The sequence below is a fragment of the Dermacentor silvarum genome, chromosome 2 (genome assembly GCF_013339745.2).
Source record: "Dermacentor silvarum isolate Dsil-2018 chromosome 2, BIME_Dsil_1.4, whole genome shotgun sequence".
Taxonomy (NCBI): Eukaryota; Metazoa; Arthropoda; class Arachnida; order Ixodida; family Ixodidae; genus Dermacentor; species Dermacentor silvarum.
In genome coordinates this window covers 241,493,262-241,511,904 of record NC_051155.1, presented here as the reverse complement: position 1 = coordinate 241,511,904, position 18,643 = coordinate 241,493,262, and the positions used below count along the sequence as shown (strand labels likewise).

General features: G+C 43.0%; 1 protein-coding gene across 3 annotated transcripts in view; it reads left to right on the top strand.

The window, feature by feature from the left end:
- LOC119442980 (alpha-catulin-like) overlaps positions 1 to 18,643 on the top strand; it is a 162,101-nt gene that overhangs the window by 133,069 nt on the left and 10,389 nt on the right. Inside the window, exons 13-15 of one of the 3 annotated variants that reach the window (XR_007465745.1) lie at positions 5,857 to 5,979; positions 6,150 to 6,233; positions 17,897 to 17,990. Coding sequence is in view for 2 of the 3 variants with exons in the window: in XM_037708080.2 (XP_037564008.2) it covers positions 5,857 to 5,979; positions 6,150 to 6,233; positions 7,586 to 7,741 (363 nt within the window). In the remaining variant the exon portion in view is untranslated. Of the gene's footprint in view, positions 1 to 5,856; positions 5,980 to 6,149; positions 6,234 to 7,585; positions 18,589 to 18,643 lie in introns of those variants that run through there. The other 2 variants (XM_037708080.2, XM_049662496.1) reach the window with 2 other exon arrangements.

Genomic DNA, 18,643 nt, shown 5'->3' with positions numbered 1-18,643 from the left:
TGCCTATGCTTCACATATGATGAGAGCTGTCTATACAGATTAAAAACGAAGCCTTACGTGGCTTGGGGTGAAGCCCACTTCCAGTTTCCTGCCTGGGGTTTCCCCCCCATTGCTGAAAAAATTTCCGCAAAGTATTTTTTTTCTTTTTGTTGGTTATTCTTGATGTGTTTTGCAGATTTATATAGAAAATAAACATTTTTTAAGGGTTTTTATATGTCTTGTCATTCAAGGGTTATGCACAAGCATATTTTTGTAAGAGAATGTTTGAATTCCACTAGCGCAGTATGCATGATTGTTGCGTTCAACGTGCCGTACATTATTTAAAGGTGTACGGACTCATATATTCCAAGCTGTAGAAACTATACCAACGGTTCTCACATGTACAAGGATAAAACTTAAAGAAAGTGTGAAACTTGAGAAACATAGGATATTTAAATTTTATACTCGAAATTCCATCGTGGCGTCATCGTCAATATTGTGGCGTCATGACAAAGAGCAAAATTTGCTGATGTAGTGTAGCAGTAAGGCTATAGCTAAGATAATGTTGCTCATCAAAGACACACTATAGTCTTCTGGCTGCACTGACAGGAACAGAGCGAACCTATGTCATGATGCATCTACTTTCTTCATGGAAACAAGTACTACAGTAAATTATTTAGGGGGTGCTCTGATGCTTGCAAGTATTGTTCTTAGATTTAGAGAGTTTGGACCTTCATTTTGGCAATGAGAAATGTCATGTCAGTACTCACTCACAACCACTTTACTACTTTCTAGAATATTTTAAGCCCACTGCTCGTTCTTGTTAAGCAATTATATATGTGCAGATCATTTTGTGATATAAGAAAACTGTTGGCACTTTGTCCTTTGTCTGACTTTGAAAATGAACTCTGTATATGCTGAACACAGTGAATATTTAAGTAAAAAGAAAAAGAAAGAGAAAAAAAAAGTGCAATGTTCATCACTTTGGTTAAGACAATATTTTAAAGCAGTCAGAACAAGCGCCGATTTTGAATCATATATATATGTTTACCATGTGCAATTTACTCTGCTGTCAGCATGTGTAGAACACAATCGTTATTTTTTTTTTCCTCAAGCGTGTGAGGACAAACTTTCATACACAGTAGGCTTCTGTTAAATCGACTCCAGATAAATGAATTGTTTTCCTTATTCTATGAAACAATTGGTTATGTACCTCCCCTGCTATGATGTACCTCCCCTGCTCTGAGATCACAATATTCATAAATAAAATTATCCATATGCCCAATTCTAACGTGCGGTGATATAAGTATTACAGTGCAAAAAAAAAAGGAAGACAAAAAACACATTGCCAGGTGGGCAATGTGTGTTTCATTGTACTCGATTTTTCGCACTATAATACTTATATGCCAGTATGTCAGATGAACTAGCTCCAGCAAAATCTCTGTAAATGTGCATGTCCATGTCGTTAGCAATAGCTTACCATCAGAGCCAGCATCACTGTCATCACAAGATTGTGGAAAAACAAGTTCATGGTGACAATGGCAACAACGTGCTGCTTTCAGGCCTTTATTATGAAAGCTCATTCGAAAGTTATTTTACATGCTAAGCTAGTGACAACAAGAGTCATGTCATATGTTTTCGGCGCTCCGAAGACTTCTGTGCTTCGCAGGATGAACTGGCGAAGTGATTAGACTACGTGTAGCTCACCACCTTGTAAGTCATCACTGCAGCAGATCGAGGAGTTCCGAGAAATGCAGAACATCAAACACAGTGGATCACTAGGAGGGCAACATGTTGTGGTCTGTGGACAGCAATGATTATAGACAGCTAGTCTGAGACTGACGATGATTGACCCTGGGTATAACTAAACTTCCATTCTGTGAAGGTAAACTCTGCAGTTTCATCTTATTTCTGATTGCCAGAATTGGGGACATAATACGTTTTACATATATATATCTGCGACAACAGTTAACTGCTCGAAATTGGGTTTGCCTTGTCCGTCCTTTTTGTTATGCTGACAACGTCATCATTGATCACACTGTTGTCATCATTGATGACACATAATGATTTTTGTCGTCATCAGACCACCTCATCATCCCCAGCTTCACCATCACCACAATGTGAGGAAAAAGAAAATGTATCCACATCGAACTCATCTTACTGGAGCAATGTGCACTTCAGAATCACGTTTACCAACCACTGCACTATCACGCAACAACAGCGCTGAGAAATCACTGCAAGGTTTTGCACTCTACACAGACTCTGAAAGCGGTGGTGCCTGTGAATGTATTTTGGAGGCTGAACAATAGTGGACGAGGATGACATTATTATGTGGCATTGCATAGAAATTGTTCTTGACAAGATGGCAGTGTGTTGGCATGCAATTATTCGTTGTCATGCTCATGAAAACGGCATCAGCAGCACAAAGGAGGCATACATGACGATGATGATCAGTTTTAAGTATGGCATGCTGAGATTCAGGCGGTTTGTGGAAAACATTGTTGAAAGCATCGACATCATGAATGCCAGCAATGACGTCACAGCAATAACGCTGCATAGTTTACACAGTAGCTCACAGGATTCATAGCCACCAAGTGCCCAATATAGCAGCACTGCAAATGTACTGGGAAAAAACAATCACTCAAATCTTGTAGTCAGCACTGCATCATTTTGCCCGTGACATCAGTTGTAGCTGAAGTTATGGCCTCAGAGTTGCTTAATCCTCAGGCGGGGCCTTCAAAATCACTCTTGGAGCCTAAAACGCAAGAAGCCTTTAATACAGCCAGTTTCTCATCCCCAGTGGGTTAAACATTGACTTACACAACCACTGATTGATTGAATAAATGTTTACTGAAGCGGTTGTTGCATTTGTTCTGGCTAGCTTCCTCAGTCCAGAAAGCCAACAGGGCAGCGAGGGCAACTGATGACAAACACCAAGTTAAAAAAAAATGCTGTAAGGAAACTTTATATTTAACGGACATCTAAAATGCCACACTGCCGACACATTCGGCAGGTAGGTGTTTGGATGTTGTCACACTGAATGATAGAAACAGATAATATGACTGTATTCACAAAAGTTCTCAAAACTTATTACACTGACCACAACGCAACCTCACCAGAATAACACAGAAAAGAAACTAAAGTAAACATGGTGCAGCAAGAATGGATGAATCAAATATATTCAAACAGTAAAATGTTGAACCACCCTGAACAAAAAAAAAATATATATATATATATATATATATATATATATCAGTAGCATAAGCCTTTGGCCAACACCTGCAAACAAAGGGTTCCATAAAGCTATAGATTTCAACTAAATAAATCTAGCCTGCTTAGACATGGGGAATCTGAGAGGCCTAAAGCCTGTCCATGTACATATTTAGAACTCCACTACATGCATTGCTATGCCATAGAGACAGCAAGTTTGTTTCAAAGGAAGTAGTTTTACAAGTTTGAAAGGAATTTTCGCGCCAAGGGAACAGTAGGTGTCGATACTCTGCAAAATTTGTTATAGCTGGGTTTAAAAAGTCGAGCATGATAACATATTACCTGACTCTAGCTGTAGTAATGTATGTTGACACTGGATGTTCCGAAAGAATTGGGCCACTGAGGCCCACTCTTGCCAGGCTATCTGCCTTTTCATTCATAAATAATCCCTTATGTCCAGGTATCCAGACAGGTCTTATTAATTTTAATTGGGCAGGCACAAGAGAATGAATGCACGTGAGATGTGAGATGGCATCATAAAGATAATGAATCTGTTATTATTACTACTGATTAAGGTGGTGAACTTGGTTCTTACAGGGCTAATATTACCGCCATGAATTCAGCCAAAAATACTGGTATGAAATTAGGAATTCTGAGGGAGAAAGACCAACCAAGAGCAGGGGAGAAAATGCCAGTACCTGAATTTTCTTCACATTTTGATGCAGCTGTAGCAATGATAGCATCCATTGCTAGAACCATTAAATGATCCTGTACCAGCCCATCTAAAATGCTGTGGATGTAAAATGCTTAGCATTATGTGGATAGAGACCATCAAAAATTACCTCTAGTAATTGCATATACTGCAAAGATGACGTCACAACTTATTTATGCAATCCACACTTTCTTTTTCTAACATCACAGAGTTTAAAATTATCATTTAAATATTGAATATTGTTTCATTTTTTGCAAAGTCTTACTTTAAATTGATATATTTTATGCGACCGCACCTCTCCCCTCAACCAACGGCCCAATAACCATTGACTTTTTGTCCAGTCCCCTACAGTGCGTGAGTGCAATTAATCGAAGAAGAAGCAGGCAAGCAAAAATAAACAACAATTTCAGTACATATGTACTTATTGCTTATATTTTAACATTTGATTTCACCTTTCAACAGCAATTGACAGTCCTGAAAATTTATTTCTGTTTATATCTTGGAATAATCTACCCATTTCTTGGCCAGTCCTGCATAGTGGGTATGAGCCATGTGTTTGCTGGACAACAACAACAAAATGGTCGTCTTCCCAGTGGGACAATGCTGCTGTCGCAGTAAATGAGTTCAGAGCCGAAGGAATCGCTGAAGTCTGCTGTCTTCTTTCCTCCCTCTTTTATTTCGACCCACTGAATAATTTGGTCAATTATGTCGGTCCCATCAAGGTTGAATTAGCAGAAGTGGACTGTAGTGCACTTTCTCCATGAATATTTCCTGTTGTTTTTTCCTGTCTGCCTCGCCTCTCTTCTTTTGCAAATTTTCCATTCAGTGCAGCATTCACTCATTTTTTTAGTAATCTTAAACATTAGTCTTATTATTAGAGTGATATGAGTGAACCAAGCCTGAACTTGTGTTCACGCTCCTGCCAACTACTTTACTGTGCAAACCAATAGTAAACTGTGGCAATGATACACATGTAGTGCTTTATATCTCCGAACTATATTTATGAGACATATTTATTGTGAAATACTTATTCAACTTTTAAACAAATGTTTATTTCTAAGCATTTTCATTTATAGAAGGAGCTCATCACTAATGGCAGTTTATTCACTTTTTGAGTACAGCTTAAATCAAACTGGCAAAAGCTTGCACTGAACAAGCCAAGGTGTGCTTTCATCAAAATCTGACATATAATGCCGCTAATACTCTCGCCAAACAATTTCATCTTCACGAGAATGATCCAGTAGTGGCTGATGTTGTTTGGTCATGGACTGTCGTCAAATTTTCCCCATCTGGTGCTTTTCATTTTTGCACGCTTTTTGACAGGAAAAGTATTTGACAGTGGTTTATCACTCAACTAGGTTAATTTGTGAGCTTGTCTTAATGCTTAGGGCTCCTACTGGAAGACCAGAATTTTGTGTGCCCACGATGGAACTGGAAGGGTTGGGAATTTTTTTTTCGGCTAGTGTCGTGAAAACATTGAAAACAGTCTTGTTTAAGCTGATGTGTATAAGTTGTTATTTTTCAGAATGTTCAATAAGAGTGAAAATAATGAGCATATTCAGCCATTAGCTTTTTCTGCATGCACACAAAGCAGTATTGTGGATATCAGAATTACCATTTCCACTTAATGAGAGTGCGTTATTGTTTGTGGCTTTTACTGCTGCTTGCAAAATTCCCGAGTTGCTACAGTTTTCTCTGCTTGTTCGTGGTCAGTGATAACCAAAGATTACAACAGAATCTTGACAGCTTCCTCTTAATGTTTTCTTTAATATCAAAATGAACTACTAGGACATCTATGAATGTATGATGCACAAATATAGGTGAGCTGACTTTTCTTTGTGTAACATGCTCTACTTGTATTGGGCTATATTTGAGCAACAAGCTTATTTGGGCTTGGACAGGGCTTGTGGACCCAAACTAATCTGGTCACCTAATTGCATATGCTTCTTTGGCAGGTTCCCACGGGACAGCACAAGAAAGAGCTGCTTGAGTTTCTGGACAAGGTGCCCACATTTGTCCAGCAGCTACAGTTCACGGTGAAGAACCCAACAGTGGGAAAGGCGGCTACTTTTACCAAGGTAATTTCTCATTGTATTGCGTTTGTGCCATCATGTACAATCTTCTCAAGCAAAGCAAGGGCCACATGCAGTGGCAGTGTGGCAATATGTGTTGCATTATTGTTACTCAAGCTTAGAATCGACTTGAAATGTGTAGCCACCACGTCTTGTGCTTTTTGTTAATCTTGCAGGTTGACAATGTCATCCAGGAAACGAAAAACCTGATGAATGTCATCTCTAAAGTGGTCACAACCTGTCTAGTCTGCGCAACAAAGGTAAGTAAACAGTACATTTATGCAGTGTGCAACAAAAGCATGCTACTGCTTGCAGGAGTGTGATCTCACCTGTTGTGCATTTCACTTAACATGTTTGTGTGTATTCTGGCAATTAAAAACCTCGGTGACTTATAAAACTAACTGTTAACCTGATAATCTTGAGCGCAAGAACAAATCTAAGGCTGACTAACTGAATAACAAAGCACTGCAAAGGTGTACGCAAAGGTGTGCTCCCACCCACCCACTTTTTTTTTGTTTGTTTAGAGCACATTACTTAGTAGGTACTGCAATAAAGAACACAGAACACTCTACAGAATTGCTTTTTTTAACCGAGCAGGTGGCCTTTAAGATGCCATGTGCATAATGGAATACCTCTTGCTACCACAGGAATAATTCTACATTATCTTACGGCTGCAGTCAGACTTAGGTAAAGTATTGGATACATTAATATGATTCACTCCGTAATCAAAAACATGCAACAAAGCAGTGCTTATAAGCTGTGGTCTCAGTGTGTAGGATCAGCATGTGAGACAAAGCTAAAAAATGTGTTATTAGTCAGTATACATTTGACAGGGCGTCGGCTTTTCAGTTCTTTGAAACACAGTTGGGCTACAGTGCTGAGAAATGAGCACCTGATAACAGACCTAAGCCGGCGTACCAACAATTTTCACTTCTTTTTCTTAAGGTTCTTACATGGTGCATATTGTGTCCGTATTTTATATACATATTATGAAGTTAACTTGATTTAACGAAGAACATAATAACGAGTAAATCTTGTTCTATGCACATTAACTGTGCCTTCGGAATATTGCCAATCACCAGTCGTTTTAAATTGTATGCACCAGTAAATTTGTAACATCGATTACAATGAAGTAAAAATTTCATTGTAACATCCGAACATAGAACATCAGGGTCTGCAAGATACACTCAGATTAGAAAACATCTTTTTTTTTATTGAGACTCACTAGCTCTTGTGAAAAATTATGAACCAAGTACTTTCTCAGAAATTAAACGTGACAAAATGACATTTTGGCGGACATTGGAGTGCAATCTGGTGCCTGTGGCATCGCATCCCAAGCATTAGTGAGCTGGTCCAGTTGGCCCAGTGGGAGTCACTGTGGTTAGGTGCAGAGGTGTAGCAGCATATATCTTACCCTTTTGTTAACAGTGTAAAAACATGCTGTGCTTTTGACACGAACTCAGGTAGCAGATGGCAAGACATTGCAGAGGGTAACATTAGAGCTATGTAGAATGCATCATCCTGGTGACTTGACTGTGGCTCTGGCATAGCGTGCAGCTCATAGTTTAAGTGAAGACAGAACACCAATCGATGCACACGCTTCTGGGCACAGTACAACCTGGACTTCCGTGGCTCGGAAGCTGGCCGGGCGCACTCTCAGTGTGGCTACCAGGAGGAGGAGTACAGCTACAGTGACGGAGGCGGCAGCACGGGATTTGGGTCTAAGGGCGGCCCAGGCGCCGTCAGCTCGTCAGACCCGGGCATCTGACAGTACGGGATGGGCCCCCGGAGGCCCAAGCAGGACGCCCGCCGCACTAGGGTGTCTTTTTTACTCTTTTAGGGTCAAAATCCAAGCGGGACTAAGCAGCCGTAGGTATGGGCTGGCGATGACTGGCACGTGTGGCTGCCGACGTTCACCGCGCGCCTAGCCAGTGTGCGCGCGGCCTCAGCAGTTGTGTATGCCTTCTTCGCCAGCTCAGCTGCGGTTCGGTAGTTCTGCCTTGATCACCGATCCACACAGCAGCAGTGCCTGACAACCTTTTATCATTTCACAACTAATTTTGCTTACAAAATGCATGAATTGGTAACATATTGTTTTTGTTTTGACCACAATATTTTTCCTGCTTTTGTACCTTGCTTGGCTCTTTGACTAACCCTGTGCCATACCTCAAAAAGCTACAGACGAATGTCGGCGTTATTTTAAGCTTCTCTAATGCTGTGTCGTGCAGTGCATGACTGAATTGTGTTCATGCTGTTGCAGAAGAACTGCATGCTGCCGGTCGGTGGTCAGAGCAGATGTAGTCCTGTCTGCCCCACTCTTGACGTGCGCTGCCCAGTCGCCGGAAATGAACTAAAGTGAGCTATAAATTGCGCTAATATTCCGTATTTCTGCTCGACACACCCAGTGCTAAACTACCCACTGAAAAACACCAATGCCTACTAGGCCTAGGCGCGTTAAGCTTAATTATTTTCCCCGCTGCGGCACTGCTGACATAAATCCTTTAACATTCTGGACCATGCCGCTGCCCTGAAGTTACCGATGCTAAAAGCCTAATCAACGCATTCCCTCGCTTTCCCAAAACTGTGCTATCTGTCTGCACAACCTTTACCCAATGAGGGGCAATATGCTTCCAAAGCAAGCACAGTAATGAGCTGCTACCATAACCTTGCTAACCGGTGGTTAAGACTGCGCGCTTGCACGTCAAGTCGTGGGTGGGTTTTGACCCTGAAACGGTTTTTTCTTCCCATTTTCATTCCCTCCCTTCTTATTAAGTGAGTGCATCCATGAACCCTTTCCTTAAGTTACTCATGTGGCAAGGTGCCATTCCGTCGGAGCGGGCGACTCTTGACACAAAAATCTAGTCATATTTTAAGCTATTTGCACTCTTACATTGAGTGTGAAGTGAAAAATATGCTACTTCTTAAAGATGTAGTCTGGCTCTTAAAGCCAGCTTACTACGTGTCTTACTGAAACAGTACTAGCGTGGACTGCCACGTTGATTTTGGAAACCTTCCGCGTGGAATACATGAACTGGTCAACTAATTTAAAATCTGGGGCAATAAGTAGGCTTTAAATTAGAATGAGCGAGACGCAATACACATAGTTTGCACTGGCTTGCAGACTTAAGAACTTGCCTGTTTTTCAGTCCCGTGATAGGCAGCGAGGCTCTTGGTTCCAAATTTTTTTCTTCTTCGTGTTTGCACCTCGCTCCGTAGTCCACCAGTTTTGCCTGCGTGGCTTCTGTCACCGTTTCTGGGCTGCATGTGGGGTTGACTGGAGCAATATTACAGTGCCAGTGTGGGAGAAAAAGTCCTGTGGAATACTGAGCCTGCACACTGTAGCGTTTCCAGGATGCTGCATAATCGCTCATGGTTGTTGCCAATTGGCACCACTTAGGATACATCGGTTTCATGTCGGTACTCAATTTGTGAAAAGAAACAAAGTCACTAAATGTTTGAATGCTGCCGAATCCTGGCTGTGTTGTGTCAGGTCTGTGAATCTTCTGGTGTTGGAAGTGAGCACATAAGTTGGCCTCTTTCTGCAGAGTTTAGTGCAGGCACAACAGGAGGCCACCTGAAGTAAGCTGCAGCCAAACGCTCAGTGGCTTTGTTCCTGTTCACAAAGGTTGTCGATGATTGAAGGCGGGAAATTAAAGAAGGGCCTTCTCAAGTGGAAATGGAGTAGGCCGGGATAGCAGAGCCCGTTTCCAACAGTCCTCCTATATTGTCGTCCTGGTTTCTCATTCCGTGGTTTTTACCTTCGTGTACTGAAGCCACCCTCATTGTTCATGCTGTCATTTTCTACAGTCAGTGCACATTGTATAGCCGCCCCTACCCCCATTGTTTCCTGTAGTGAGAAACGTACAAATTTTCCCAGAGCCTCGGAGTTCTCGAATGTTCCCCCTACAGTCTTCCGAATACCCAGCCTCTCATCATGTGGTAGGCAACGTCGCAACTGAAGACTCTTGTCTTCCTTCGGGAGACGCTTCACCGCTTCCCGTTTTCTCCTTTTTCCATGACGTCTTCCCCGACGTTTCCTCATGGGTGAAACCGAGGTCGTTTCTGTCTCAAAGAGCCAAAGATAAAAGCAATAGATGACTCCATGTTGCCTTTTTTTTTCTTCTTTTCTCGTCATGCAGTTGCGAGGGAGTCCAGGCTCGATTGTTGCCGGGTGTGAAATTTCAAGTGAAGTGCTTGCACCGTGTGGTTAACAGTGCGCTAAACAATCTCCTGCTTTCATCACTCCTCCAGCTCTGCCTGATATACAGGTCAACAACAGTATAGCAAGCCAAAAAACGCTTGAGAGCGAAGGACCCGCACTGCACTGCTTCGAATGCCAACTTACTGACAAAGCAACCTCAGTAGGTTTATATATGCTATTCCATGTTTGAGCTTCCACTTGCGCCCCAAGAAATGTGATGACAGAACGTGTAACACTGCTGCCTGCATGAAAACTAGTATCTTGAAAACAAGTTTGTTGCTGATTGGTATCACATTGCTGCCATACAGTGTAGGCATGAGGCACTTGTTGTGCTGCTGATACTGGAATGTAATGGGATGTCTTCAATGTCTAAAGAGGTAGGTACCTCGCTTAAAAGTATCAAAAGAGACGCCTGCCCGCGGAGACAATTCAGTCACCACCACTTGTAAAGCCATCGCACTTTTTTCGAATCATCACATATGATCTGCTGTTGTGGCGACCCACCTCTGGGAAACAGCGACAAGCCCAGAGGCTAAGGCGATGTGGCTCCACTGCCTGCAGTGCAAATGCGGGCCACCAAGCAATGACGTCTGGTTGTGGTGGCCACCGTGCTGAGTGTGCACACAATATCTATGCGTCGCCAAGTGGCGGTGGATTCACGGGAAATCCCCCATGCTGGCGACGAACGTGCCCTGTGGACCCCTCTTTGCCAGCGGCCCCGTCTCATTTCAGTGGGTAGCTTACTGGGACCCAGGTGTGCTTGAGCAACGCGCCCAGGGATTCCAGCATGCCAAATGCGGTCGATTCAGGCCATGTAGACACTTCACAAAATCTCGACATGTAGTATGAGGGTGCAGCTTGTAGTTTTGAGATGAGGCGCTGGATACCCGTCTGACTCGATTTCCTTTTTGATTGTGCCTTACAAGCAGAGCTCAACTTATGCGCCTCTACTCTCAAACATTTTCCTTCTCAGGCACAGTAAGTCTGACGACAAGATTTCACTGAGATGTATTGACTCTTGTGGTTTGTCTATGTTCCTTGAATTCTTTGTTGTGTGTGAGGCAGCTGCATCTCAATTGTTAAAGAGCTGAAGAGCTGGGGCGTGACACCACGGTGCGACAAGAAAAACAGTTCTAGCTGTCCAAGAAATCCCTGGGCGTCGAGCTCATTTTCTCGAGGCTCCATGTCCACAAAGATCTTGGAACATAACCTTCCCAACGTCACTGGGTGGTCACATGGCGAATGTTGCCAGAGAGCATTCCGAAATGGAAAAGGTGGGCCGAGGTATCGTTGGCACTCTGGGCTCCTGAGAGGGCGCACTGTCTCAAGTATACATCAAAGTCAACGTCAAATCTCCCGAGAATGCTGCTTTTCTCTCGAGCGCTCGGATTTCATTACCTCCAGATGGAAGCGTCGTCCTGTCAACCTTCCTCCTATATACACATGAGCACGCACACACACACACATGCACACACACACACATTATATACATATAGTGCTGCTCACACGGTTCTATAGGCAGAGAGAGAGAGAGAATTTAAAGAAACAAATGGAAGAAACCATTAGTCATATGCTGTGATCGTGTCTTCGACGTACAATGTTACATTCCTCTCCTGTCCTCCCGCATGGAGCAACACAGGCGCATGCTGCTAGGAAGAAAAATGAAAAACCTGCACACAACTTCACGTGAGGTGCATTCTTAATTTTTTGTGTGCATGCTTCTTTTCCGAGTAAAGGGTAATGAAGATTAATTATTATTCCACACCCAATGCAGGTTCCTAACATTCTCTATACTAAAGCTTATACTCCTGTCAAATACTCATAAAGGCAACAGCGCCTGTGATTCTATTGGAGCGTCACCGCTCATTGCCACTACAAATAATATTATTTGGCCGTATCAGTTTTTGAGGACATGTCAGCAATAGCTTGCAAGCCGTTCTTTTTCTTTTTTTAGGTTGTGTACTACAATATTCACCAAACCTAGTCATGGGCACTTTTATGTTTACTGCACGAATGTAAAGGTGGCGCTCAATATGCAAAGAGCATGTCTCTTGAATGCATAGCCTCAAGGATGCACGTGGCATGTTTAGCTGTGCTTGGGGTGCCTGGCTTGTGCAAGTGATGCCAAGGGATATTGCTGCTTGCTAATACCTGGAGTTGAATGCAATAAACACTGCGTGAAAGATTGGATTTAAAAGCTATAGCCGAGAGAATGGCGTATCTAAGTTACATTCATTTGCTGTTGATAGCATAGAATGTTGAATTTGGCTTTTGTGAGCATGTTCCAGAAACTATTGTGCTAAACGGTGAACATTGGAACATTCAACTGCGATAAATGGCAGTTACTAAGAGTGATAGTCTTTTAGTATGCCAGACGGGCAGTACTCGAAGATGCTCACTTATAAAGACAAATAGTAATTACGATATTGCCATTCTGTGTTAGATACAGAATTGGAATTGCGCTTGTTTCTTCAGACTGTTACGTAGCGTGGTCCCTAGGGAAGTACTGCAACAAGATGCAATAAAGACAAATCTGAAAAGACCATCTGAGACCAGCTGCCCTAATTGCTTCTTGTGTGTCCATGCCTGTTGAACCTTCCACCTGCATGCATTTGAACAGTACGAATATTCAAGCCATGCGTCAACACTGATTACATATGATGATGCTCAGTGCCAAAGAGAAATTATTCAAGCCCATGCCACTGGACTGTGAGTACACAGGGACTCTCTCTGTGAGTACACAGACCTGAATAGCAATGCTCCCTGCACGTTTCACAAAGTGGCATTGTGTACAGAACTACACAGCTGCCATTCACTTGCAACCTAGCAGCACCCTAGATTTTGAATGCATGCAAGCATGTCAAATCTTGCACGTAATTGATGAAATTAACCTGCGGCACATTAATAAGGAGGGAAAAAAGAAGAAACCGAAATACAGGTTTTAGTTACTTCCATCATTCCACTTATGGCAATCTCATTACTGAGTGCTGAAAATGACCAGTAGCCTTTTATATTGCAAACATAATTGATTGCACTGCAGTCCTCTAGCACACACAATATGCAGCAAGTGCACGTCTGCTGCACTCACTGCCACTGCATGCAGCGGCCAAGCTGTTAGCACTGAATATCCCACATAACTTATTTATTTTTTCCTCGCTACATATAGTGCAGTTCAGACGTAAATGAGTACAAAATCAGCAGAATTCACTTATCCTCTGCTAAGCTTCAATTCGAAAGCAGATGAGAAAACCACATATAGCACTGCTTGAGTAGCTGCAGGAATGGTATGTTCCTGTATGTATGAGCCGACATGGACCTTTTGCTGGACAAGTGTGTGTGCTAGGAGACAGCAGTATCGTTTTTGCGGTGCATGCGGTGTCGCTGTTCCGTGATGGAGGCCCCCTCACCTTTGACTGAAAGCCAGCAGCACCTCCTCCCTTCCCCTAGATGTAGTCCTCTCACTGCCACGTTTTTTATAGGCATTTACGAAGATTCAGTCAGACGCAGTAGGAGGCTTTTTCCTTGGTCACTCTCTCTCTTTCGGCAACAACATATCCCGTCTTGCGTCGTAGGTCAGGCATGTAGGTGATACATTGCCAGGCTGTGGAAATTGTTCGCGTAATCGCGTTGGTAGCCATTGTTGCAAAGAAAGTGGATGCTCCTGAGCAGAAAAACTTTACTTTTCTCGTTCGCTTCCCTGTCACCCGCCAGAGTTTGATGTGGTAGACAAGGCCGCGTTTTATGGGAGAAGAAAATTTCATACTGCAATGTGCCACCATGGTCCAAAAATTGCGAACGTACATTTCCGTCGTGCTCACGCATGTTCTCCTGATGCGACTTTGCACCCGCAAATGAAAGATTGTGGCTCGCTGGGGGTATTGTGACGTGGAACAGTTCTCTAATTACTCCTCGAGCCTCAAACAATAATTCAGCTGTGCTTCGTTTTCCTTTCTGATAATCGGCCCCCCCCCCAACTTTATAACCATCTTCGAGTGCATATCTCACAGCAACAACGGAGCTTTGGCAAGTCTTGCATAATCACCAGGCAAAGAGCTTTTTTACTGAAAACAGCATGTCTGTCACGAAGCGCCTTTTCTTTTTTTTTCCACAGTTAAGGTACTCCACACTTAGATGGCTTGCTGCAATTGAACAGGTCAGCTACAGACATTACAGTGGAATCTAAGCCCGATCAACACGGAGCCCTGCATACTGGTCTGGCTACATGTCAGTGTCAACTTACACGCCTGAATGTCTGTATGCTGAAGCGGTGTGCAGGTGATGCCCAGGTGGCAAGCTGTGCGCCTACCAATCAGAGTTCATGAATATGGAGAAAGGGGAGCTAATTCAGCAGCCAAAACAGGCCCGTGCACCTGTCCAGTGGGGGCCAGCACAACGGCTGACCTGCACTTGTTAAATGCGTGCCTGGATTGCAGTGAGGGTGCTCGTATTGCGAGTGCAGTCACCCTTTCCACACGAGTGTGCACTGATGCCAAGCATGTAAGCTGACTCAGACACGTAGCCAGGTGCATATGCAGTGCTCTGTGCGAGTCTTACTTAAGGACCTAGCAAAAAGTGCATTACAGATCGCCTGGGAGATATCCAGTTTTGCCCTAGCTAGTGGATGGGGGTGGAATGCAAAAAATAGATATAACAAAATAAAAAAATTCTCGGTGTATAAAGATTTAGGTGCATGTTAAAAATCACCAGGGTGTCAAAATTATACTGGTACTTTCCGCTGTGGTGTCCCTCGTAGCCCACACTATATTTGGGATGTAAAACCCCAATAATTATTGCCCTGTATAATGACCTGCAGGAACCTGGTCATGTAAATCATAAGCATTGAGGTGCTCATGGCACTTACAAAAACTATCCAAACTGCTCGCAGTATAGTGCAGTACAGCACTGTATACTTCGGGCAGTTTACAGAGTACCGTCCCATGTGACAAGCTTGAGATTTTCGAGGCAGAAAACAGAACTTCAGCTATGTCATTTTGGCAAATTGCTACCTACCGTCTCCCATGGCATTGCGAAGTGAGCAATTAAAGTACACATCAGCATTAGTTGACTTTGGATTGAGAAAAAGGTGCGGCGCAAGCACGTTGTGAAACATTGATTTTGCACAAGCACTAACAAGCATCACTGAGTGCAAACTGTGAACCTATTCATTTCATATGCTTCGCGCTGACAAAAGATGTCCACAGACACACTTAATGAAAGCAACAACACAGTTGCACTGTGAGCAGCATAAAACATGCATCCATTGTTCGTTCTTTCTATCCCTCTGACCAGTAAAATATTTGCTACTGTCTGCTATGGTAGCAAGGGGCAAGATTTCTAGGATACTGCACATGACTCATCAATGTTTCTCTTGTCATTTCGTTCAAGTGTTTCTAATTCTTATGCTCCTATGGAAAGAATACAAAATTATACCAATACCTAGCACTCAGCCATGCTTGTTTCTGAAATATCATTGCAACACAACTTTTCACATATGAAGCGGGAAGCGACCACATGCGACGCATTTCACTGTGGCGTGCAAGTTGTCGTTGATGCGAGCATAAAAGCTTGCGTGAACTCATGACGGAAACAGTGAAAGAACCCACAGATCTGAGATGCGAGTCGTGAAATCCAAATGTAAAGGGAAGGCAATACAGACCGGCCCAATTGACAGGGGAGCGGTGATCTTCAGCAGGGAATGAGAAAGGGTATACAAGTAATGCATGTCGTAATCACGTTTTATAGTTATTTTTCACCAGCACTCTTCCTGCTTTTTGCTGTAAGTATATAAATACATATATTACCGCTGTTTCAGTCTCCCTCGTGTAAATAGTAGGACTAAAATATTTATCCCCTTCTATTAAAAGACAAAGGTTGTTTCTATAGATGTACATATAAATGTCAGTGTTAATGTGACAAAAAATGATTTAAATAAATGAATGAATAAATAAATATATATTATATATATATGAATGCGTTGTCTACATATTGATGGTCGCTATATGATTGTGAGACAGAAGTGTTTGCCGAGTACGTAGGCTTAATGTTTCGAAGTGTGTTCTTAGGTTTGTCTGTTTAGCGGCCACAGGTGGTGTTCTCAGACAAAGAACACTGTGTTGAAGAAGTGGCTGCTGGAGCATGTTCCCTTTTCCTCGGGTGGGCAGGCTTGATGTCATGCCCGTCTCCTCAAGTTTCGGTTGTGCAAAAGCTTGCCTCAGCAAAAATTGACTTCACGGAGCGACCCGATTTATAGATGCCAGACAACAGTCTCTAAGCACAGGAGAGCCCTCGCTCGAGGCCATTGAGGTCGTAGCATGTCCATTGCCCTTTTGTCCAGCAGGATGAAATTGCACAGGCACCGTGTCGTTCACTTCACACTGTGGTTTCATTCAGTGGCTGAATCCGGTTAGTTGCTCAGCAAATTTCAGCAGGGCAGTTTGCTATGCCTATGTGAGCATGTTCCATTGTCCTGAAACATTACAGGGTAAGCACATGGCAGGGAAAGCAAGCTTGGCATGCACCTAGGCCGTTGCTTATGATCGTGTGATGCTTCCTCAGTGGGGGCTCAGCACCCACCGTTCTTACAGTTGAAGATGTCACTCTCTCAGCATTCAAAGCTTCATGGACGCAACACAATAGGTGCACTGCACAGACAGAGTGTGTCTCAGAATGATCTAGACAAGGGGGCAATAGCACTACAGCAGCCATGTAAGCGAATGTCAGGCTCAATGCTTAGTCTGCAAATACAGGCATCTGAGGCTTCTTGTGGCTACCGGAACAGATGCAGCTGAGGTTGCCTTTCATGAAAGCTATAGGAAAGGGGTTGTTATGAGCCTGATGAGAAGAGCGTGGCCATAAAGCCATCTTTGCGGGACAGCCACAGACGAGGAGAGGTTTCACATGGCATTCCGCAGACCACATTGCAAGGGCTCGGGTCGTTCCGTGTATTGCTGGGCCAGGGGTCAGTGCCATGCAAGAGCACAACACTTTCAGCTGCAAGTGCAAGCGGCTGATAGTGAAGTGCGTGTAACCTCCCGCTAATCAGCGTTGTGTTTTCACAGATCTACTAGGCTAGGTATGATTGACGTGTTTTAGAGTTTCAGCCATCTAGCATACAACGAAATGTGAGCAATATAGGTCTGTCAAGATGTTTTTAAACTTCGTATGATCTGTTGGGAGCTGCTGTAGTGAAACGATTACAGAAAGAATCCCCAAACATCTGCCAGCAAGTCCTTGAATGCAGACACATTTTGTTTTCGCAGTGTGGACAGCACACCTGTTTCTTGCCTGTGTTTCTGCCTTTACAATCTTATTTGTTGTGCACTTTATAGGATATAAACATGCTATTAAGCTACCTGGCATATGTGCATCTGATGGTGTATGTTGCCATTGACAAGGGTATAAAGTAAAAAGAAATTATGCCCCAAATGGCCCGAAGAAGGCGTGTAGTACTGCTACTTACTGAGTACTGCATGTTGTCAGAATTCTTTGAGAGGAAGCTCCACAATACATTACTGCTTAGCACTGGCAGATAAACAACATGCAGCAGTTTTTTTGTTTGTAACTAACAACCTGCTATACTCACATTTCAAGAAGATTGATTTTGTGATGTGTCTCTGACAATGCACTTTTCTTTCAATGCTCACCTATGTCATTTTTCTTCATACTAATATAGAGGCTTGCACATTGTTATCTTCAGCACAATCGTTTCCTCTGCTGTTGCAGTGTCCACCCTCAATTCAAGGGCAGAATTCCTAAGATCATGTAATGCGACGCCCAAACAATGTGGAAAAAACAAACAAAAAGAACCAGGTATGATGTGTTTTGGGCAAATGTTATGTTCTTCCACAATTCTCCTTCCGGTGTCTATACATTTGTGTCCTCCAGAATAAAATCGTTTTACATTAACACAATTGTGCTTGTCTGCTTTGGCTAACATGCATGCTGCTCATATGTGGTAAATGACCAAGCTAAGTATTCATCTACTGCTCACAGCACCTCATTGCCTATAAAAATGCACTTGGCTGTGCTTTGTACACCTAACATAGACACGTAAACTGGATGTGTCCTGGAAAAGCAAGAGAGTCTTTGCACTCACTACCATAAATGCTACTAAAATCAGTAAGCCGAGTGCAACAAGGCTCTACAGCTCTGTCAAGATTCCGAGTGTACAGCACACGCTACATGTTACCTGCACTGTTAAATTATGCGCACCTCTCAGGCCACCTTTTCCTCATAAGGGTACAGACAACGAAGAAAGTGAAAGAGCTGCATTCTAACTACTCAGCAGCAGCAAAAGAAAGCAATTGTGTTGTTTTTAAAAAAGAGAACCCCCTAGAATTGCACTACAAAGACGTTCTTTCCCTAAAGAATGAATAAACACGAGAAACAATCAAATCCCCGAGGAATGGCGATGAAAGAAGTCTTATTCCCCTGAAACTTGTGAAGCTTCATCAGGCAATCCAGAACAGG